Source organism: Amia ocellicauda, chromosome 11 (assembly GCF_036373705.1).
Source record: "Amia ocellicauda isolate fAmiCal2 chromosome 11, fAmiCal2.hap1, whole genome shotgun sequence".
NCBI classification, from domain to species: Eukaryota; Metazoa; Chordata; class Actinopteri; order Amiiformes; family Amiidae; genus Amia; species Amia ocellicauda.
Window position 1 is genome coordinate 23,873,524 of NC_089860.1, and position 23,759 is coordinate 23,897,282.

The 23,759-nt window shown below is 43.4% G+C and overlaps 1 protein-coding gene across 3 annotated transcripts in view; it reads left to right on the top strand.

The window, feature by feature from the left end:
* The window catches only part of LOC136763215 (serine/threonine-protein phosphatase 2A 55 kDa regulatory subunit B beta isoform), a 79,362-nt gene that overhangs the window by 43,306 nt on the left and 12,297 nt on the right, over nucleotides 1-23,759 (top strand). For 2 of the 3 annotated variants that reach the window (XM_066717044.1, XM_066717045.1), the window contains exons 2-4: nucleotides 20,746-20,843; nucleotides 21,628-21,793; nucleotides 22,435-22,547. In XM_066717044.1, coding sequence (XP_066573141.1) covers nucleotides 20,746-20,843; nucleotides 21,628-21,793; nucleotides 22,435-22,547 — 377 coding nt within the window. Of the gene's footprint in view, nucleotides 1-18,160; nucleotides 18,608-20,745; nucleotides 20,844-21,627; nucleotides 21,794-22,434; nucleotides 22,548-23,759 lie in introns of those variants that run through there. The other variant, XM_066717046.1, reaches the window with a different exon arrangement.

Below are 23,759 nucleotides of genomic sequence, written 5' to 3' on the forward strand. Positions count from 1 at the left end.
CCTACTGTAAACACATAAGAGTTTATATGGCACGGGCACAGCTGTCAGTCCCACCGCCCTCTGCACGGCTTCCTGCGGCTGGGGACCGCCCTGTCTCTCACATCGGCAGGACACCCACTGAGTGTTTGGATTTTCCCCCCTCACATCTCAGCATAATTAAAGCAGAGAGCTCAGTTAATACAGCACATATTGTTCGCAAGCCTTCAGTCGCCTCTCTCTCTCTCTCACCGTATGGAAGAATTAATTAATATTAAAATCCACACAACACCTTCAGGAGTTACTTATGATTTTTGTATAATTATTTCCTTATTATTTTAAAAAGCGGCATTATGATTATTTTTGCATGTGCTTTAGTTGGTCTATGTGTATGTGGTGCGGTTGGTAGATGGAGGGGGGGTCCATTATTTAATGAAGGTTATGAAGGCTCAGGTAAAGCAGTTAAGAAAGAACTACACACAGCTGTCTTCAATTATGTGCAAGTAATCAACTGGTGTCACCTGACATTCTCCTTGCCCCTCTATTGGACTGAAATTAAAAACTGCTTTTTCCCTGTGCAGCTTGGGTGGGAGAAAAATAATAACCAGCAGCTCATGAGAATTTGGTTATCGGAGGGGGGGGCAAAGGTTAAAGTAGTTTGTGCTCTTGGGCTCAACCAATTCCTTCCAATCCCCCCACACCTCCCTCCCCTCCTGTAAGTTTACCAATACGAGTATGATTGCAGCTTCTCTGTGGGGGTGCTTCTGCGGGGTTTCACTGCAGGCTTTGTTCTGGCTGTTTTTCATGGAGCTCAGCTGGATTAACATTAGGCCCATCTGTTGACTCCCCCGGCAATGGAGAGGGGCTGAACAATAGTCAGCTGCTGCGCTGTACCTCTCGGTGTGCGCAGGATGCCCTCATCCATAAAGGCAGTTTTTTTCCCTCTGCTGATGGTCGCATGTTCTCCCATCAGGATGACACTGGGCAGTCAGAGTCCTCGTTCCAGCCCCGGGACACCAGCCAATCGATGTGACCAGTCAGGATGTGATTGCAGCAGCTCGTTGTGCAAGATTAGGCAGAGAGCTGTTTTATACCTATGCCTGACCGCCCCAGCCATCTTGTCTTGTTCTAGCTGTGTGGGCATGCTGAGTGGGTTTATTGAGAGCTTTGACGGAAAAAGAGGCGTCTGCGGCCAGTAGGAGTAGGAGACCATGGTATACCCAGGTGCTATTGCACTAAAGAACAGTGAAGGCATGTTGAACTCATAGGAAACCGCTGTAGCTTGGTACAACAATGGCAAAACCAATGTTTATAGTGCAAAAAAAACAAGGGAGATTTACTAAGGGAGAGGTGTGATTGGGAGTGTCTGTCGGCACATGCAGGTTTCCAGCCCCATATAGCCCTCATCCCCATACCAGGAAAGTGTGTTAATAAGGAGGATCCAACAGAGCCGGGGGTGGGATATTGGAGAGAAGGGCGTGGCAGAAGTGGTTGAGCCATGATTATCTCCTCTAAATCCACATACACTCACCACGCAGTGGAATTCAATTTGAAAAGAAAAGGAAAAAGAGAGAGATGTAATAAAGCAGAGGGGGAGTTTATGCAGCTCTTTAATTGACCCAGCTGGGCCCATATGGGAGATCTTCAGGGGGTGACACCCCTCCATGGCGGCTGGTTGTATTTTACGTTATTTTATGTGTTTTTATTTTATTTACGATCACTTGAGCCCCCTCAGCGGTAGTGACCTGGATTTTTTCATTAAAGACACAAATTAATTACCAGATGTGTGCGCTCAGCCCTTCAGAGCTCGGTAGCTGTAATGCCTCTGGAGCAGCAGTGGTATCTTGAAACTTTTCACACATGGCTGCAAAGATAACAATAACTGCTGCTTTATGAGTTACCCTCCTGAGTTGGAGCTTTATCACAGAATATGCAGAATTTGACAACTGCCCCGTCCAGTGCAAAATTACACTATTCACTATATACTAGCATTGTACACAGGGTGCTGGGTGCCAAATTTGCCTCACTGCTCAGAGGTGCAGGAGCCCTGCTGTACATGGGGCGAGAGTGAGAGCGGGCACCACCTGTCTCAGGCTCTTATCTCTGAGCTGCTGGGTTCCACTCTGACAGGAGGGTTGATGTGCCCTTCAGGTCCCACTTGACCCCTGACCTGGAATTAGAATAACAACAGCGGGGGTTTCCATTACGAAAGTGGCAGGGATCAGAGGCACGGGTTCATTAAACGCAGATTGCTCCGGTCGTCTTGCCTCTACTTCTCATCTCCTCCTTTCCCCTTCCTGCGGTGGCTCCCAGGACTCCACTTCCTCAAGCCGTTGTTGATTGTCATGCAATGGCCATCAATGATTGGGAGCTAATCCCCCTCGCCACAAGTTTCAGCACTTTCCCATTCTGGCCCTGCAGTGTCAGGTCATTAGGGACTGCCTGGTCAACATTATCCCACTGACATGTTTTAATATTAAATAGGTGTAACATACAATATGAGAATAATAATACAACCCTATTGCTAGGATTTCCCTATGGTGCTGGGAGCCAATGAAAGTTCTGGAAACCCTTTATTTGTTTCTTTAGTGAGATTTCTGATGCTAGCCCAGCCACAACATCAGAGGGTTTTCAAAGCTGCTTTGCTCCAAATCCAAAACTACAATCAACCAAACTTGTTTGGTAAAAGTTTAACTGCAAATGATAGTTTGCCCACTGACACAGAAATTATCAGTCTATAATTTTAATGGTAGGTGTATTTTAACAGTGAGAGACAGAATAACCGCAAAAAAATCCAGAAAAACGCATTTCAAAAAAGTTATAAATTGATTTGTATGTTAATGAGGGAAATAAGTATTTGATCCCCTATCAATCAGCAAGATTTCTGGCTCCCAGGTGTCTTTTATACAGGTAATGAGCTGAGATTAGGAGCACTCTCTTAAAGGGACTGCTCCTAATCTCAGCTCGTTACCTGTATAAAAGACACCTGTCCACAGACGCAATCAATCAATCAGATTCCAAACTCTCCACCATGGCCAAGACCAAAGAGCTGTCCAAGGATGTCAGGGACAAGATTGTAGACCTACACAAGGCTGGAATGGGCTACAAGACCATCGCCAAGCAGCTTGGTGAGAAGGTGACAACAGTTGGTGCGATTATTCGCAAATGGAAGAAACACAAAATAACTGTCAGTCTCCCTCGGTCTGGGGCTCCATGCAAGATCTCACCTCGTGGAGTTTCAATGATCATGAGAACGGTGAGGAATCAGCCCAGAACTACACGGGAGGATCTTGTTAATGATCTCAAGGCAGCTGGGACCATAGTCACCAAGAAAACAATTGGTAACACACTGCGCCGTGAAGGACTGAAATCCTGCAGCGCCCGCAAGGTCCCCCTGCTCAAGAAAGCACATGTACAGGCCCGTCTGAAGTTTGCCAATGAACATCTGAATGATTCAGATGAGAACTGGGTGAAAATGGTCTCCGCCGTGTTTGGAGGAGGAGGAATGACTCCAAGAACACCATCCCCACCGTCAAACACGGAGGTGGAAACATTATGCTTTGGGGGTGTTTTTCTGCTAAGGGGACAGGACAACTGCACCGCATCAAAGGGATGATGGACGGGGCCATGTACCGTCAAATCTTGGTTGAGAACCTCCTTCCCTCAGCCAGGGCATTGAAAATGGGTCGTGGATGGTATTCCAGCATGACAATGACCCACAACACACAGCCAAGGCAACAAAGGAGTGGCTCAAGAAGAAGCACATTAAGGTCCTGGAGTGGCCTAGCCAGTCTCCAGACCTTAATCCCATAGAAAATCTGTGGAGGGAGCTGAAGGTTCGAGTTGCCAAACGTCAGCCTCGAAACCTTAATGACTTGGAGAGGATCTGCAAAGAGGAGTGGGACAAAATCCCTCCTGAGATGTGTGCAAACCTGGTGGCCAACTACAAGAAACGTCTGACCTCTGTGATTGCCAACAAGGGTTTTGCCACCAAGTACTAAGTCGAAGGGGTCAAATACTTATTTCACTCATTGACATGGAAATCAATTTATAACTTTTTTGAAATGCATTTTTCTGGATTTTTTTTGTTGTTATTCTGTCTCTCACTGTTAAAATACACCTACCATTAAAATTATAGACTGATCATTTCTTTGTCAGTGGGCAAACGTACAAAATCAGCAGGGGATCAAATACTTTTTTCCCTCACTGTATATATATATATTATTATTTTTTTTTCCTGTTTAAAAATGGTTTGGAAAAAATTATCTGTAGTTATTTTGTTCAATTGGTAAATTGTGTAATTAACTGCAGCAATAGATCCACAAATATATGCATTAATGATGATCATAATAGCTATAATCCCAATGTGTGCTTTGTGTTGCTGGTCAGTGCAGTCAACATAGTGCAGCACAGGACTCTTTCAGAGGCTTAGGGTATTTGCTGCTATTAATAACCACACTGAAAGCTTCTCCTCTCCTTTGCCCTCAGATAATGCCCAGTGACAGTATTTTATAACAGTGACGGGATGTTACAGAAGCTTATGCAGTTGAATGTATGTGTGTGTACGTGTGTGTAAACACTGAGGACAGGTGATACTCACCCCCGACTACGTCCTGCCAGAGATGGCAGCTCTAAGTATGATCCTTCCTTCAGTCCCATTTTCTCTTAGTGTCTCGGTTTTCTGAAGGAAATTTGGTCTGGCACCAAAATAATTAACAACACGTTTTCAAACGCGTTATGGCAACAAAGGCAGTCCTGTGACAGTCCTCAGGAGGATATTCCCTTTGCTTCTGTTGCGTTCTCTGAAGGTACTGTCAGGGTGCTTTTGATATTCAAATTCGGCCTGTCTTGCATTTTTATACTTTCAAGCCTGGATGGTGTCAAGCCATCAGTAGGTCTGGACACAAAGCCTGGTGCTAATGTGCATTCAAGGATGCTTGGACAGATTTACAGAAACAACCAAACAAACAAACAAATGCACGCTTGCACAGGTAGATTAAAACATGTCTGTACACTCTGCTGTGCTGATCAGAGCTCTGTCACTGCGGTACATGCTGTCCACTTCCCGTGGAGGGGCTGCAGTCAGCAGTATTGATCACTCTGTTACCAAGCCTGTGTGATGCAATCTAGCAGAAGTCCATCGCCAAGTAATTTGCTAAAAGCTTTTAAGCATTTAATGGCCTGCGTGTTTAAAAGCATGAAGGCCAGTTATGTCTTGCCTGTCTGGGTGGTTATAAAAGCCCGATATTATTATGAGTAGATACCCAAAGAGCACCTCCATTCTGTGCTGTTAATCTGCAAGGCGTCCACGAGAGCAGGTGTCTTGACCAGGCAATTACTCTTATTTCTAAATTCACCCGGCTCTTTCAACCTGTAAAGCCCCAGCTTCCAGTCTGTATGTGCTAACACAATGCACATTTCAAGCCACATGCATGCGAGGGGCAGGAGTACAGAACCCCTGAAGAGATGAACATGTAGCACTCGACATGTAGCCAGCAGGCGCTGTTAAATGGTATTCCGTAATGGTCGAAACGGGCCTGTTGTACATCCTGTTGTACATTCTAGTAATCGTGTTGTATGAAGCAGTCAGACCCAGCATGCTGTGGCTGGGGCTCAGCCGGCGGGGATAGCGGGGGGACATGGGGTGGAGGTGTAGCTGTCATGGGCTGAAGTGCACTGCACAGTGGAGGAAGTTGGACACAGCTCTGATTCCTTACACACACTGCCTGAGGTTTCCTAACCACTCTCTGTACCCTTTTGTTACCCTAATGAGTGCCACATCACTTGCTTACCCCTGCTGTCAATCATCAAAGGCTGCAGGCCAGACCATTGATGGACCGGGGACTGGGGGGGAAGGAGTGGCCTCAATTTCTAGTTTCTACAGGGGTTGGGATCCTGTGTGTGACATGTGCTGTGTATATATATGTGTGTTTTATATATATATATATATATATATATATATATATTATAACAATAGTAATGACAATAATTATTCAGGTAAGGATATAAGGAATGTTCTTGTTTTTATATCGATTCAAATACTATCTTGTAAACTGATTTACTGTACATGCATTTATTTACAGTGTCAGATCAGGAATAAACCCATGTTCTGTACACACAGGAGACCGTGAACTGTAGTTTCTTTGTCTAAGATCATAGCGTGCATGCATGCTTTTTGGTTGTGCACTACCTTGCGTAAAAAGTGCCTCTTGAAGGCTATTACAGTGCCACTGGAAGCCTGTGCAAAGGAGAAATTGGCACCTGAGCCACGGAGTGAGGATCGTGCCGCAGCCTTGGGGGATGGGCAGACCAGAGCTCTACCTCACACAGCGTGATATTAACACGCAGTGGGTAATTAAAGCAGTCCAATGTAAACTACAGCACACCTCCTAGTACTGGAGTGCACAGGCTAATCTGGTAGTCCCTGCAGTAGTTTATTTTGTCCCAGAACTAATAACAGATAGATAGCTACATTTGCTAGATTTTCTTCCTCCAGGGCTTGTAGTAAGTTGGAGGTTGGAGGTTAGTGGGGGGGAATGCTGGGGGAATGGTAGATTTTAAATCATCTCAGCTGTGATTTCCAACCCCACCAATTTTTAAATTAATGTCAATCTCTGCTATTTTGTAGCTGTACAGCTTGAAATACAGGATGTCCTGTTTTGCATAATTTGTAGCCGTTTTCTTCTCCTGTGCTTCTCAGATTTCACTGCTTTTGGTTCATTAATAATGAGGTGGAGACATCCGAGAGGTACTGGGAATGAAAACTGGAACAAGTGGAGGATTTATCAAGGACATTGATTTATTTTTCTCCACTTTTTTTTTTCTTTAACCCTTTCACCTCCTGCACTGTAGAGATTGTGGACTAAGCACACAAACAGAGGGCAGGTACCCAGGGAACTCCACTCTTTAATGGAGATGTATATAATTATACACGCACACTTATATATAAGACAACCAAATAAAAGATGAGAAGATGACATAAACTTTGCAGGTGTGACATGGAAAAGGGCTGTAGATTGAAGCAAGTTGAAACATCTTGGGGAGGCCTTCATCAGGCAGTGGGTCGATATAAGCTGATGTTGAAGGTGTGTGTTTCTGGCTCAGCACATTTTCTTCACTACGACTGTGAGCCTGGTAGCTGACAGCTCAGTGTCGATCTCCAGAGCTACGAGCTTTTGAACATATCTGCTTTGATAATGCAATTAGGTGGACACACAGCACATGCTTCTAATTGGCTTTCATTGCTTGTACGTGATTTCCATCTGTTCGGCTGGATTTAGATTCTTGTTCTTGGAAAATACGTGGGCTGGTTTCTATGAAGACCACCCACCCCCTCCCCAAAAAATAAGAATCCGTTCACAGCTTGTAAAAGACAAGACACGTGTTTTTTAATTCTGCCATTTCATTTTATGGAGATCCTGTTGATTCTAACCAGTGGCTCAGAGTGACAGTCTCTCAGAATGAGGGAGTTACTGTCAAAAATACATAACGGGGTGGGGGGGGAGGGGGAATTACCATCAATTAAGCACTTAGCAAATAAGGTGCTATGGATTTTTCCAGCACTGTCTGCCTTTATGCTGAATGTAGTGAAGCAGAAATGAGCCTCTGGGAAACATTGAAACATATATTTTGATCTCTCTCTCTGTCTCCTTCTTTCCTGGTTGTTACATCTCTCTCTCCCTCTCCCTGCTAATTTGATCCAGGAATTGATTTAATTCTCTGCAGTATCAGACCCTCTCAGCACTAATCAATCACTCCGCTGTAATTTGCTCCATCCATGGCCCATGTCGTACTGTACGTGCTCTCTGCTCCCCCACAGCTCTGACAGTTCTGTAGTTTGAACATCGAGAGGTCTGGCTGGGAGTTGCAATGGCAGTAGGTATTCTGAATACCAAATCCCAGGACTACACTGCTGACTACACTGGCTGAAACTGACAAGACTTTTTTTTTTTTTATGTTTCCTGAAGTTTTTAAATATTCTCATACATTCAAGTTTCATGTTTTTTTATGTTTTCCGTAATAAAAACAAACAAACAACAACAGGAAAAAACTAAAACATTCCTGATCGCAAAGACACAACTTTAGCATAGGAATTGGATTAAAGGATTTTTTTTCTTCTTTATTTCAGAAACTGGGAAACATGGCCTTGGCATAGGAGTCTCATTAGCTACCCAGCGTGGTCTGCAGTGTAATAGTGGCTGATGTTGGGGTTTTATTATTCTTGTCAAAACTGCTTTTTGCTGACTCCTATTTTATTCAGCTGAGTCAGGCTGGAACAATTACCAGCTGCACAATAATCTTATTCCTCTACACCTAGATCCGTGGGTCACATTTCAACACACAATTTTCCAACCAAATCAATACACACAGAATGTAGCTTATTTATTGTTGTGTTTATTGCTTCTTTATGAGTTGCAGTCCCCATGGTAATACATGGGTGACACAATCAGATTTTTGAAAACCCTGACGTGCTCGATTTTGTTTTCACAGACATTTCTAGGGAGCTGTAGAGGAGAATATAAATAGGCATTAGACTATGTATATATGAGACAGTATCCATGTATGCTGGTCTGTTCCGCCCACTCCATTCAGGCTTCACACCAATCAGACCACAGTCTTCCAATTAATATTATTTTAAATATTGTCTTAATTATGTGCGCACTGTATTAAAATTCATGAACTCTTGTTTGCATTCGTTGGGTTGTTAGCTTTGAACGTTCAAAAGAAATTGGATGGGAAAGCATTTCAGTCTCACCACAGGGATTGAAAGGAGAAATAATGTTTAATTAGAACTGAATCGCCTTTTCTTATTCATGTTTTGATTAAATAATTGAACAGCTTAATTAGATACTTGAGAAAATAGCCCTATCTCTTCATTCACCCTCATTCCCATGGAATGGCCCGTGTTCAAAAACCATGATGTGTTGAGACATATCTATATCTATATATATATATATATATAATGTATACGATATTTGAGCAATTATTTTCAAGAGCACTGAAAAGATATCCGAGGATGATTAATTTCTTGATTGATCAAGTATGGGTCCATCAGATTTTACTGTACTGCACCAGTAAAATGTTTAGGAGGAAAAAATATATAGGTTGCATATGGATATGAATTAACATCTACGTCCCAGAATATTGTCATAGAGAAACAAATGAAAGGTAGGTAGGTATAAGTGACAGCTGCTGTACCCGAGACCTGTACTCCTGCTTTGCTTCAGCCAGACGGTGCTTTTTTAATTTTTCTATTCCGGCTTTGTTTTTAATTTTTTTTTACATTTGTAAGTTGGTAATAAACCACAATTTAACATAAATAAAAATCTGCAGATGTTCTTCTTAATGGAGACAAATGTGCCTTAAGGTGGCAAATTGCAGGCGCTCCCTGTTGCTGTGCTGTCAGTAGTGGCGAGGCTGAGCAGGCGAAATTAAATTCTCCCTGATTTGCATACAGCAGATGTCTTTCTCCAAATGACACTTTCCTAAATAGAAATTTTATGGCACTGAGTTGACTGGAATAATCACTGGAGGGTCAGGTAGTTTAGGCTGTACTGCTGTATCCATCTTAATTCGTGTTAGCAGTAGCAACTGGAAATCATTTTGCCATGGATTCCTGTATTGCTTCCATGTATTGCTTTCACGGGGTGTATGTATACATGTATGTTTGTATTTACAGGTACATTTGATCTGAAAACAGGAATGTCTCAACTGCGCATTGTTGGAAGCTCAATCGTTTCATTAACTCAAAGAGAAAGCAGTTTTTGTAAAGACATTTAAGAAAATAAAAATAAACCCCTATAGGATCCATTGAAGGCTCTGTGTGGGAGAGGGATTTTTAATATCTGGGTCAAGTACCTGCAGGGAACCGTGTCTGGTGACAGGAGTTGCACCGTGCTGGCTGTAATTTGCTTTTAGCACTCAGCACACATACAGCATGTTACAGTAAAACCACTACTTGGTCTAGTTATAGCCAAAGTGACTTGAGCTCTTCCACATCTCAATCTCCAAGGCTGTCCAAGTAACAACCTGTGTCAGTTTTTGTCAATGTAGGGGTCTGTTCAGGTGTAGTTTTCATTATTAGCTGAACTCCTGAATAACGACACTGATAAGGACATGTGACCGATGAAGCATGTTTCCAATAACCAGATCTCAATGGATTGTTTCTCTCTGGTTGTGCACCTCAATTTAAAATGCAGACATCATGGCAGGAAAAGCCTCACACATTTCGAGTCTTGATTCTAGACATCCTCTAAAAAGAAGGCCCGGTTTCCAGCTGCTAATCCGAAACACACATTCAAGGCTGTAATTATTTATTCATTTATTGTCGTATGTGCATTTCCTTCCTGTCAATCTGTGGATTAATGATTTCTTTCCAACTGTTTAAGGAGCAGTGTGCAAACCAGCGCTTGAGTCAGAGGCCTATTTGACAGCAAACTCCCTGCCCCCCCCAAAACAGGAATCCTACTGGCGCGCATAAATGCAAGGAGCCCCATATGTTACACAGAAGAGTCCCTAATCGGCGGAATTGGTAGTAATGTAAAATCTGCGTGTTTTACTGTACCTTTGGACCCCACTGCAGTGATCAAGGAGTGGCAGAAACATTTGGTTAATTACTGAACAGTTTTCAAAAAGCCATAAAGTGAGGGAAAGTGCCAACAAAGCAGGTTTCTTTGGAGGCTGCCAGCTTCCTTCATAGTGTTGTCGAAGGGGCGGAGGACCCGATGTCAGCAGGCCTGTCTTTGTCATATTTCTTTGTGTTTAATTGTGAAAGAAAGTGTCGGTTTAGAGGCAGGGCAGAGCAATATTGCGCGCTGTTCTTCACCATGCCAATTAACAAGGGTAGTTTCAGATAAATTAAAAATTAATGGCCTATTTCATTCTCATTTGGACATCATTAAGATTTCTTTTCATCTTTTAATATTATGCTGGGGAAAAAAAATGAAATGGCTCAGCAACCTCTGGTTAGAAGACTGGACTGCAAAACAGGAGTTTCTCTGCATTTTATACAATAGGACACAGTTTGGTACTGATGTGTTATTTTTAATGTGTGTTTGTTTCCTGTGGAGTGCATTAATTCCTTTGATTTGTAGCCTTGTCCCTCTCTTCCTCTCTCCTCTCCCCCTGCTCCTCTCTCACTCTCTCAACTCTCTTCTCCCTCTACCCCTCTGTCACACTCTCCTCTCCCTCTCTCTCATTCTGTCCTACCCCACCCTTTCTCCTTCTCCTCCATGCTGTGCTTCCTGGCCAGAGCAGTACTGTTCAACCCCTATATATCCACTGGGGCCTAAATCTGTGTTTCCTTGGTTGATGCCCTTGAGGAAACTGCCCATTGTTGCTGACACTGACAAACCAGGAAGAGGACTGGGCTTAAGCACCAAGACAAACACCCTGTGGCCACACTTTAGGATTTCATCATGAAGAGAAATAGTTCAAAAAGCCTTCAGGCAGCATTTATTAATGAGAAAATCCTCATGCATATATATTTGCATGCTGTCAAGGCAGATTGAAAGAAGAAGGGTGGGGTGAAAAAGTTTGGACGAATTTAAGCCCAAAAATTCATGATTTATCTACTGTATTCTTCTTTTAAGCGTTCTTTTTTATAAGATTAAAGGCCGTTTTGAAGGGTATTAATTCAAAAGCCCTGTGGACGTTTATCTTCATCTCACAATGTTTTCGAAATTTGCATCCCACGTTTTTTTTTTTTTTTTTTTTTTGTCGGGAAGAAAGAAAAAACAGTACTGCATTGACAAAGACAGCAGTGTAAGATTAATTTTCATTATTTTCAAGTTTCATTAACTTGATGCTCAGTGTATTGAACACGTATTTCTGAGTTTTAGGTCTTCATGATTAATTGACAGTAACTTCAGTAGTGGAAATAAGATGTTTGTGAGTTCAAAGACAGTTCAGAATTGTCAACCTGACTCATGGAGCTCACGACAGGATTGAGCCACAGATTGTTTTGTATATTGTTCATTTATAAGCATTGCTCCACAAGCAGACAAATGCTGTCCTACAAGAGTGAAGCATCTCTGGTCCCTCTTTCACTCGTGTACTCGTTGGCCCTATAGAAAATGTCATGCACTACTAATTTTGTATTTTGGTAGATATAGTATTAAAAGAAAAGAATATATAGATGGGAAGAAAGACATGATTTTGTTGCAATACAACTTAAAATGTGTGTGTGTCTAATATATATATATATATATATATATATATATATATATATATAATGTGTGAGTGTGTGTCTGGAAATCTGGTGTGCCCATGTAGTGGCTTGCTTTATGTTTCCTCAAAGGACATCTTTCAGTACAGCAGTGATCTGAATTTAGGGCCTTCCACTTGTCTCTTGTTAAATTATGCATCTTCTAATGAAGTGTGAAAATCAGCCAAATAGCAGCTCTCAGTAATCATTCCGAGTCCCTGGGGCCTCAGGCTTTTTTCTGTGATTTGTGATCCGTTCGGTGTCACATTTCCACAGGGCGTTTTTCCAAGAAATAGGGTTAATTAGCTTTTTTCCCCCCTTCTTTCTTCTTTCTAAACCCATGTTTTTTTGATCGCTGCCATGAATGACTGTAAAATGAAACCAGGCTTGTGAAGGTGGCGACGCGCAAGTAGTGGGATCTCTCATTACATTAATGCCAGCTCAGCACACCTTGCCTGACGTGAGTATTTTAAAGCTGACTGCACGGGGAAGCAGAAAGCTGCGTGTTCTCCTTGTGGGTTTTCCAGGTTCTCAAGGTTGCTTTATTTGACTCTTACCAGCAATTCAAACTAAGCATACATTTAAGACAGCAGCAGTGGAGAAGTAGGCAGGGCCCTGGACATGTAACCAGAGGGTTGTGGGTTCAAATCCTGGATTAGACAATGCTGCTGGATCTTTGAGCAATGGCACATGAAAAAAGCATTAGCTCAATGAATTGAGAAGGAAAAGAATGCTCAAAAGATATTGTATGTGTATGTGTGTGTTTTCTGTATTTCTAAAAGATTTATATCTAGATATAGATGCCAAGGTCTCTATAAAATACTGTTGGCTAAGAGAGAAATGAACCCTTCTTCTCTTTGGTATTAATTTTCCACTTTCTGGATAGTTTTGCTTGTGTTGTCTAATTTCAAGGCATGGTGTTTTCCAGATACGTTCATCCCCAGTTTTAGTTTTGAGTTGCTCAGCAGCAGCAGGATTCTAAACTGTCCTCTAATTATACATAACCCTGCCAGGGAGTCGGGGAGTGGGGAGGGGGGCTGTAGTCATCGCTTGTAGCAGAGTGGGGATTTAGTGGAGCTGGTAAAGCCAATTACAGCAGCAGGTCAGAGCTAAGAAAGAGATTCCTCTGCAGAAAATTGGCTGAAGCGCCGTCCTTAGATAACGGCTCGAGAGCTACATCTTCACGCTTTTGTTTTCATTTAAAACGTGTACAATTACTTGGCGTTGCTCTAAACACTCTTTCTAAATTAACCCCATTTAATGTTGTATTCTGTTTGTTTCTTCTTAAAACAGGAATGGTTCTTAGGCTCTGCTTCCAGAGCGTACACGTAAACTTACTCACATTTGGCTGCATCGCCCCAATGCGATTCTCTTCATTGCAGCAGCACACAAGATATATATTAAAAAAAAACATAATAAGAATGTAATAATATGTAAAGGGAATTGCTTCTCCCTGATCCTATTTCATAGAGTGCAGTGCACATAACTGCAGTCTTTTGGCTTTTAACAACCGTGGACAACAGTAAGAAAACGGGTTTCACATTGACCTGTCTTGACTGATCTCCACTGAGCCTGATGTTACTCTATTTTACAATTTAAAGAAAATAAAAAATGAACAATAAGACAACCGGATCTCTGTGTCTCCCACACAGACACTGTTAACAATGGCTTAGCTGAGTCACGTCCACTGCTTAGGTAATCAGGGGCCCTGCTGTCCTAAATCCACCTGCAATTGTGCTTATGCAACTGGCTTTAAGCAGAATTATCAGTATTCTCTACAGGTTTCACAACAACTCCATTGATTATCACTTAGATCGGATGGATGCTTCCTTTAATCTGGAGCTTTACCATGGCTGGCTGCATGCTGACCCAGATTAGTGACCTGCACATTTGATTCTCAATACCCGCTAGCCTACTCCCTATTCTACACCCACTCCCACTCCCTCCCCCTGGGGAATAACTCCCTTATCCCTGGCCCACCACCCCTTCCTTCCCACAATGCTTTTCTTTACTTAATTTCTTTGTGGTTGTTGTTAGATCCCCTACTGGTTGCTTTTATATATATATATATATATATATATATATAATTTTAAAAACATTCAGTTCCTCTTGTGACTTGTTTTGTCTCATTAATAGCTGTCAGGCAACATGCAATTCAGGCATCTATCCTGAATCCACAGACTCGGTGGCCCAGTGTGAAATACCGACTCTAGCGTCTTTGTGTTCCCATGTTTTTTAGTGTCTCCTCACACCTTTGACATCAGTATAACCGTCTATGTCTGACTGCACTGTGAGACCATTCTTGTAGCGTTTTTGGTCCTGCAGCTGTAACACGGAAAACAACATCTTCTGCTTTGCAATTACCCCTTGCATTGCATTGTGGCCAGAGAAATGTTATAAGTCACATTTTAAATCCTAGAAATACAGACAGTAATACCTTAATACCTCCATTTCAATAGAAAGCTCTTGGCAGGACAACTGATTGCGGGTCCAGATTCCCTCTCTCCATATTGATGATTTTATTCTGCTGTTTTTTTTATTCGTATGCTTAAGGCTGAATATTGCCATCTCCTGAATGACCTAAAAGAAAGCAGTCACGCAATGGATTTCCATTAGATATCATTCATTCATTTATTTTTCCTCTCTCACTCTCCCTGCCCCCCCCTCGCTCTCTCTCCTCTCTTTCTCTCTCAGACGACTGTGTATCATACAATTTTAATGTAAAAAAAAAAAAAAAAAAAAGCTCTCACGAGTAGTGCAGGTGTGACAGCTGACACGGCCCTGCCTGAGTAATGGTCTCGTCTTGACATTATTACAGAAGATGGATTTCTGTTATCAGGACGCTATACTTTCATCCAGCAGCCTGACCCCTGACCTCCTGTTTTCAAACCCAGCTAGCTCTGGGATTTATTGACTCTCTGGGTTTATAACTCCCCTGTCATATCGCCCGACGCAGCATCAGGTGAGATGAGCGCGAACCCATAAACACACACATCCCCTGCCACAGCGCACAATACAGCTGTGACGGGCAGACAAGGAGCAGAGCTGAACACCTTGTAGCTTGGCTGTCCGTTTGTGTTTGTAGGAGCTTGGTATTTTCCCCCCAGGCCATGGAAAAGATACACAATCCCCCTGTCTGTCTTGGAGTTTTCATACTCAAAGATTGTCCATCCATAGTAATGTGAATACCCTCCACCAATGGCAATGCTTCTGAATCGTAGGTGTATATGGATGCATATCATGAAAGGCGGCAGTGTGGAGTGTGTTCAGGGCTCTGGACTCCCAAAGGGAGGTCCCAGGTGGGGGACACTGCCGCTGTACCCTTGAACAAGGAACTGTACCTAGATCGCTCCAGTAAAAACCCAGCTGTATAAATGGGTAATTGTATGTAAAAAAATTGAAATTACGTGATATTTATTAAACTTTCTGCACTGAAAATCATGATGTCCCTCCCCAGCCAGCTGCTACACAGATGTTGTCCAGGGGCTGTTTTGTAGAGTATCTGCCACACGTTTCTTGCTAACCTGATTGGGATCTGCAGTGAAGTCTAATAATTTGGGATGCCACCAAACAGCTGGTAATTGACTGTGTTGCCAGAGCAGTAATTTCTCTCTGCCTGAGATAATGTGTTGTTCCTGGGTTCTGCTAATAATGCTGATGAATGCGATGTTGACTTTATTACAAGCATGACACCTAATGATTCAAGTGCTTGTTTTCAGGCAGTTTTCTGTAGGGGGGTGGTCTCTTCCACATACAAATGATCTAATTTCCCCTCAAGAAGGATGAGTCTCAATGTTCTGGTTTGTGTGTGTATTTTTCCCCTTTTTGTGGAGTGAAACGAGAACAGAGCAATGAAATCTGACCCATTACAATAAAGATCCATTAATTAAAGAGCAATTTAAGAAGCTAGAGCAGCTTGACGTGTTAATAATTGAAGTTGGAATTCATCTTAAAATAACACTTTCACTCCAACGCCATTTACCATTCACTTTAGAGTAATTATTTTTTAATGATTCCTACAAAGTGTCTTAGGCAGCATCTCCCAGGTATAGTCATGATCATAGAAAGTACAAATCTTTTCAGAAGGAGGCTCTTGTACAAGGCTGTTACCTCTGCAGACATGCTGCATGATTGGCGATTAAAAATAGGTCTGAGAAGAATGCATCAGATCTAGGTGATGAATTGGAGCAGTGATGGGGAAAAATACAAAAATATACCTCAATAACATACCATCTACCAGCACGAGCCCATTATAGTACCTTTAGATTTGTCATTGATCATCCTTTGAATCTTTTGTTGTGTGCGTGTGTGTGCGTGTTTATTATACGACTCCAGATTAATTGTCCCGACAGGTGAAATGGTGTGTGAACAGGTGTCTCGGGTCAGTTCTGCAGCCCTGTGCACTGCAGCGCAAGGTGTTTATTAGTGATTGATTGGGACAGAGGTCGCAGATTGATCTGGCTGTAGAGGCGCTGTATTGTTTCCCAGCTTCTCGGTAATGAATCACACACAAATGCATTTTTTTTCCTGCTTCATCAGAGGAGGTCTTGGGCTTTAGAGACACAATGTATGTGTTTTCTGGCATCCCTTTAAAAACACAACCAGGGTTGTTTTCATTAGGTCACCCTCCCTGATTTCCAGGGGCTTACCAAACCTTTTCAGAAAAAACAAGAAATACAGAGCCTGTTTTTTTTTTTTTTTTTCTTTTTCCCAGCTGATGAACTTTCTAATTATACTAAAGCTAATGGTAAGAAGAGCCTGAAGTAGTAAACGGATACTCTTGGGGCCTAATTAAATCAGCCTGTTTCTTGCTTTGAAAATCATTTGAAAATTTAGTCTAAATAATGAATAAAAATAATAATAAAATGCATGGCTCAGTCGTTCTTCCTAGTGTTGAGTTCATCGCCTGGTCTCTTCGTGGTGGGTGATGCTTTCTGTCTGGCCCACGAACACATGGATATACATTTCCCCCCTTGTGGATCGTTTTCAGTCTCCAGCACGAGATTATTAAACTTGACCCATTCCAGGGGCCATTGTATTGGATCACATTACTGTATAACAGAGAGACGACCCCAGAACCCCCCCACCATAAACTCTAATAGAAAGGCGCTGTAACAGAACACATTGTTCACAAACTGATAGAAAATGTCTTATGACAGGCTGAGAAGACTGCCATGAAAACTGATACAAAAGCCCCTTTCATCAGAGGGGTGGAGTGTTTGCCAAGCAGTGCCATTGTTAGCTTTGCACCAAACCAAACTGCGCCTGTGTGTACTCAGCTTTTTCATTACAAAAGAAATAAAATCTTCTGTCATTTCCTCCAAAACAAACAGTTTATCGTATCTGTGTCTTTACGACAGAGGTGAAAAGTTTGCATACCCCTTCATTTGTGTGTGTTCGTGTGATCCTTTCTTTTTTACCCCAGCTGTGTTTTTGCCATTCTGTCCTGAATAGCGGGAGAGGATGGCAAAGACACAGCTGGGGTAAAAATGTAATGTCCTGTAGCTCAGCTTTTCCACAGTGGGAAGTGGATGGAATCAGTCAAGACCTACAGTACAGTAGCCATAGGAGCTTTGTGTGTGTGAGGGAGGTGCCTGTCTTATTAAATCAAAGTGCATACAGAAGTGAGGTGGTTATGTCATGGAAAATAAAATGAGCAACACTGCTAATAAACTGCTGTTTCTATGCACACTGTAATTCACCGGAAGGATTAGTATTGTAACTGTCCTGTGATATAATGCCTGGCAGCTCGTGGTGTTATTTTAACTAGCTACTAAATAACTGCCAGCAGTGATAACTCTCGCCTTTGAAAAGGCCTGGGTACATGTGGTACGCTTCCTGTACAAACTGTATGAACAAAATCTTAGCAGGAGCTGCACACTGCGCCTCACAAAGAAGGAAGGGTCGCCATGGAAACCCTTTTCTTAAAATTCTGCACACTGCCAGCCTTAAGCTCAGAGAGGGGTGTTGGGGAAAACAACAACAACTGAGCTCTCCTCCTCCTCCCATCTTTGCTGTAGCGCTACTCCGGGGGGGGGGAAAGGGAATTATTTAAGGATCCTTTCAGTTTGTTTTTGCTTTTGGTGATTTATAATACAGAAAAGAAGAAAACTCAGTCTTCTGAGCTTCTCAGCATTTTGGGGGAAATTAGAATAGAATTGCTTTGATGTCTGCATACAGCTTAATGGCATGGGCGTGAGGGGACCGTCTGCCTGGGAAAGATGTAAAGCAGGTTAAATAGAGAGAGCAACATACAGACAGACATCTGCAAAGATCATCCGTGGTCAGAATGTGCTTGTTTGTTGCTGTCTTGGGAAGAATCAGCAACGACAACAACAGCAGACCAGGTTAAATGGCAATAGCCTCTTCTGAAACGGCAGAAGCAGATGCATCTCTTTGAGGAAGACAAAGCGAAATGTTTGAGAGGTAGGTACGGGGATCCACGAAATCCAGAAATTGAGTCATTAGCTGGGGTAATCTCCTCAGCTGAGCAGCTCTGAGGGACATTGACCGGGGCTGGCAGGAGTGTGTGTGAATTCTTGTATTGGGGGAATACGCATGTCTTTAGTGATGTGTCTGTGATAGCACCTGTCGAGGTGGTCCAGCATTCCCAACCCACCCCCAATCCCCTCCCTGCTGATTCCTGTTGCTGGGTCTGCCTTGTGTATCTTTTCTGTGAGCTGGGGATGTGTTCGGGCGGCGAGCTGTGTGTGTTTTTCTTTGTTGATCCGGGTGCTCTAGTAAAAGGAATCTCATGTTGTTGTGTTATGTAAGGTGGATATCCTTGAGGTGGCAGTGGTGTGAGTACAGTCTCCTCACCACTCCTGTGAGCTCTGAGAGGCGGGGATTGCCCGAGTTAACCTTGTCCTGCAGATACTAGGACATCAGTGCTGTTCATGATACACAGGACTTGTCAACCATAAATGCAGATTATATTATTTTGGGGGGTGGGGGGTAGACGAGAGTGAGTTGTAAATGTTCTCAGGTTGGGAGTGCATGTATTTCGATCTGCCTGCTTTGAGTAGATTTGTTAGAAAGAAAAAAACAGCAGGATTTATATTGTAATTATAAGGATATTTACGATTTTTCTTTTCACATTGACTTCTCTCCTCTGTAATGTGTGGGGGTCTGTATAAATACTAATCAGCTGTGTAAGTTTGTATTAGTCCCTTTCTCCAAGATCCACACATGAGGAAACCCTAGGGTTCATCCGAGGAGGTTTGTGGGGGTTGGTGCACTATGGCACAAAAAACAAAACAAAACAAAAAACAGAAATCTAAAGAACGCTCTTGTGTCCAGATGCCCTAGCCTGCTTTCCCAGAGAGACAAAGCCATCCAGTGACAGGGCCCTTGTGGTGCACTGACCAATGCCGAGGTCTCTGTAGAGCTGCAGGTACGTGACGATGTTTGTTACCGAAGGGTAACATTAATTAAACATCTGACTGTGCCCTAGTTTTACTGCCTGGTTCAGTGGGATTAGAGACGGGCAGCACAGAAACATTTATCTGTTTCACACTGATTAAGACCCATTTAACCTGTTTGTGAGAGATCTGGGTTACTAGTGCTGTGCAGCATCCTGCTGGTTTTTAATAAAAGTCTCCAGCAGGCAGTGGATTCTGACAGCTATGTTTTCAGGGGGATATAAAAAGGCTTTGTGAGCGATGTACAGAGTGCTCTTTATTTGTTTTTGTTCAGTGTGAAGCGGTGACATTTTGGAAATACATACCCAGTGCAACAACGATAGACCGCAATCCTACAAAGAGCATCCTGTGGCAACAAGCTCCTCGCCCCCTGTGCTGATTTGTAACCTGCATCCCATTCCTGTTGTGGTTTTTATGCTCAGTGGGGATTTTGATATGTAGCACAAGATGTTGAGTGCATATCCTTAGAATACATATTATTACTGTTGTAATTGTGAAAGACATGCAAAAAAGAGTCATGTGTTTGCCATTTAAAATATGTACATGCATATGTTAATATATATTCTCAGGTGGGGCTCTCACTGAGGCCTGGCCGTCTGTTACAGACCTGTGAAATGGTGTTTCTCAGAGTGCAGGGCAGGGCGTTACCACTTCAATCTCCCTTCCTCTCTGGGATGACAATGATCTGCAATTACACTCGCTATCCAATTTAAATTGCTGAAATTAGAGTCAAGGGAAAAAAAAAATTGGGGGAAAAAGGAATTTGCATATCAATGGAAATGGCGACAGTGATGTTGATCCCACCGATGAGGAAGTGTGCTGCAGTCGATCGAAGCTGCAGGTTATTGAGAGAGAGACTGCGGCACGCGCTCCTCTCCCAGCTATTAAGTGTTCTCTGAAATGCAAAAGGCACGCATAATTACTCCAATAGAGCCCCCCTTCCTGAAGCAGATGTGCACTTTGTACTTTGAGAAGAAACCTCCTGAATGTTCCCCTGTCATGATCATTTCAAAGTGCCCTCATTTAAAAGTCACTTTAATAACATCTTATTAAAAGCTGCATATATATGCAGTGATGCCACCATATCATCTCTGTCTCTCTCTCTCTGTCCCCTGACTGACTTCCCCTGTTTTTCCCTTCCAGCTGACATCATCTCCACCGTTGAGTTCAACCACACGGGGGAGCTCTTAGCGACGGGGGACAAAGGAGGGAGAGTGGTTGTGTTCCAGAGAGAACAGGAGGTGAGATGTGACCGTCCATTACCAATGCACCACGCCACATAGCCAGCCCAGGGCCCCAGAGCTGGCAGAGGAAGGGGAGGATTTTGACTGCAGTGACTCCGTAGTCATTCTGTGGAGCTTTCATTGGCATTTTAAATGCGCCTGCTTAAAAAGTCTGGTGAACACTATGGTCCTTGGGGCCCTGCAGGCTGTGATCTGGCTCAGTAGAGAGATTAAAAAATACAGATGTCTTCCACCTGCTTTATTTTCATTTTTATTTCTGTCTGCTTTAAAGCAGCTTCTTTAGCTGGCTGCTACCCCCCTCCCTGGAGCTGACTGACAGGCCCACACTCCCTCATCTTTACAACTCAGTCGGGCACCCCATCAGGACTAAAAGCCTTTAACACTAATGCATTTACCCCCCCCATTGATTCACAGACCTCCCTAGCTGTGCCCCATCCTTGTCTTTAAGGGAACTCGTTAGAGAGTCATTAACTAGACCACCTGACTCTCTCTGCACTCCAGAAAAGAGGGAGACAGTTGAACCTGTGTAATGAGGCGTTTGTCACACTGCTGCCTTTAAGATGTTTCTTTTTAATCTGACGTTTTTTTATCCCCTCCCCCCCGTTTATAGTTGTAGTTTGAGATTTACTATGATATGCATGTTCACGTTTTGATGTTCATATACCCGTTGCATTCCAGGTGGCATTTGGTTTTGTTCTGTGCTGGGCTTATTTTCTTCTTTTTTTTGATGTATAAAAATATATATGTATCATCTGATTTCTCGACTCCATGTCTTTTGCAGAGTAAGAACCAGCCACACCGGAGAGGGGAGTACAATGTTTACAGCACCTTTCAGAGCCACGAGCCGGAGTTTGACTACCTGAAGAGCCTGGAGATAGAGGAGAAGATCAACAAGATCCGATGGCTCCCACAGCAGAACGCTGCCTACTTCCTACTCTCCACCAATGGTACATGGGGTGGGGCGGGTGGCTGGCAGGAAGGGGCATGGCTAGGTGTTTCAGCACTGGGGCTATGTGCGCTACTCTCCCTCCACCTAGATATCTGATTTACATAACGAGACAGCATTTCAACAGCCCTGAGCACAGCGTTCCCCACACCCTGGCCTCGGAAACTCAGCGCATCCCGTTGTTCACGTCTCAGTCCTTTTTGTTTCATCAAGCCCTTAGCTGGGTCAGTAGCCTGTTTAGTTGAATTCCAGCTCCTAAAATAACATGGGGACTTTTTGCTTTTGGAAACGTGAAATATGTAGAAATGTTTTTTTTAATGATGTAAACAACAGTCAGTTGAGTTGAGTCAGTGAGTGCAGGAGGGACAACACGGGGTGTTTTAAATTCCTTGCACTAGATCTTCACACAGGTTCTGAAGGAGATTGGAGGGACAGAGTGGGTGCAGTCGGCCATTCTGGACGGTGCCTAGCTTTCGTGAAGGTTGGCTTTATTAGACGCTTTGTTGCAAAAACAAAACAAAAAAAAAAGAACAGGACTTTGGGCTTCAGCTAGGCTAACAGTCACTCCTAACCGTAACCCACCTTGGCCTCATGCCACACCCGACTGACTATTACATGCTGTGTTTCTGGTTGTCACTCCAGATAAAACCGTGAAGCTCTGGAAGATAAGCGAAAGAGACAAAAGACCAGAGGGCTACAACCTGAAGGATGAAGATGGCAGAATTCGCGACCCGTCTACCATCACGACACTACGGGTAAGAGGCCTGTGTGTCACTGAAGCCCAGTGTAAATTACCAACAGTAAAGTTACCATAGGTTGTACGTTCAACATGGTGTTCCTGTGGGTGGTCTCTAGTCTTGCAGTGGTGTCCTGTGACTCCAGCACGCCTCCACTGTGCTCTACTGCACTGGTCCATCAGTAAATCTTGGTGTGCTATGGTGGGCCAGTGTAGTAAAGCATAGTGGAGGTGTGCTGAACCCATAAGCAACCACTATAAACCCATGTCAAAGGTACAAAAGACCCTGTAGGATAAACCAATAGGACAGGTAAGGGTCCTGTTGTTTAAAACCTACAACCCACCTGCCCTTAACTCAACCTTATGTTTAAGTGCATTGCCCCAGGACGCAGGACACCAGCCCCATACGGGCACTCGCAGCCACAGGAAGCCCATCTGTTATTTGTCAGAGCTGAGAGAGCAAGCTGGTCTTGCGGGGGTCTAGTGGGACCCTGACAGACAGACCTCGCCCTGTCCTTAAGTGTCCTTCAAACTCCAGGATTGTAGCATCAGAGCCCCTTTAAAATCCCCCTGAACACTGAATTCAGCCGACAGCAGGATTTAAAAACTATAGTTGGGTACGGTTGTTGCTGCAGTGTGTATTTTAGATTCTGTTCACACACACAAAGAATAAGCGAGCAGGCTGACTGCAGCGTTTGATGGTTCTGGGCCTCCCTCCCTCCCTCCCCATTTCCTCCAGTTCTGCGGGGCTGGAAGGGATGGATGGCGTTGCTCGTCTCCTTCCCGACAGCACTTCAGTGTTCAGAACCGTCTGTTAAACGTTTAGTCGCGTCTTCGGCAGAGGTGACCTTGGGCTCCCGCGCAATTGTGAAGGTCACACGGTTGCCTTTTGCAGTGGTTTGAGGATAAGATCCAGGTCCCGACATCAAAGCAGCACTGGCTGGCTGTCTCTGCAGGGCCGGAGGAGGACCGCTTTTCATCTGACTAGGCACACACAACTGAATATATATATGTATATGTATACTATAATATGTATACTCACACACACACACACATACACACATACACAAACGCAGGCCTGATCGACACAGACTACACAATCTACATAAAACTGAACTGGTTTAAGATATGTAGGCAGGAACACAACTACACACAGAGCCTCTCTTTCAATAGGCTGGGCCAGAGCTGGCAAGGAGAAGGTTCTTGGTTTGCATCCTTATGCATAAGTGTC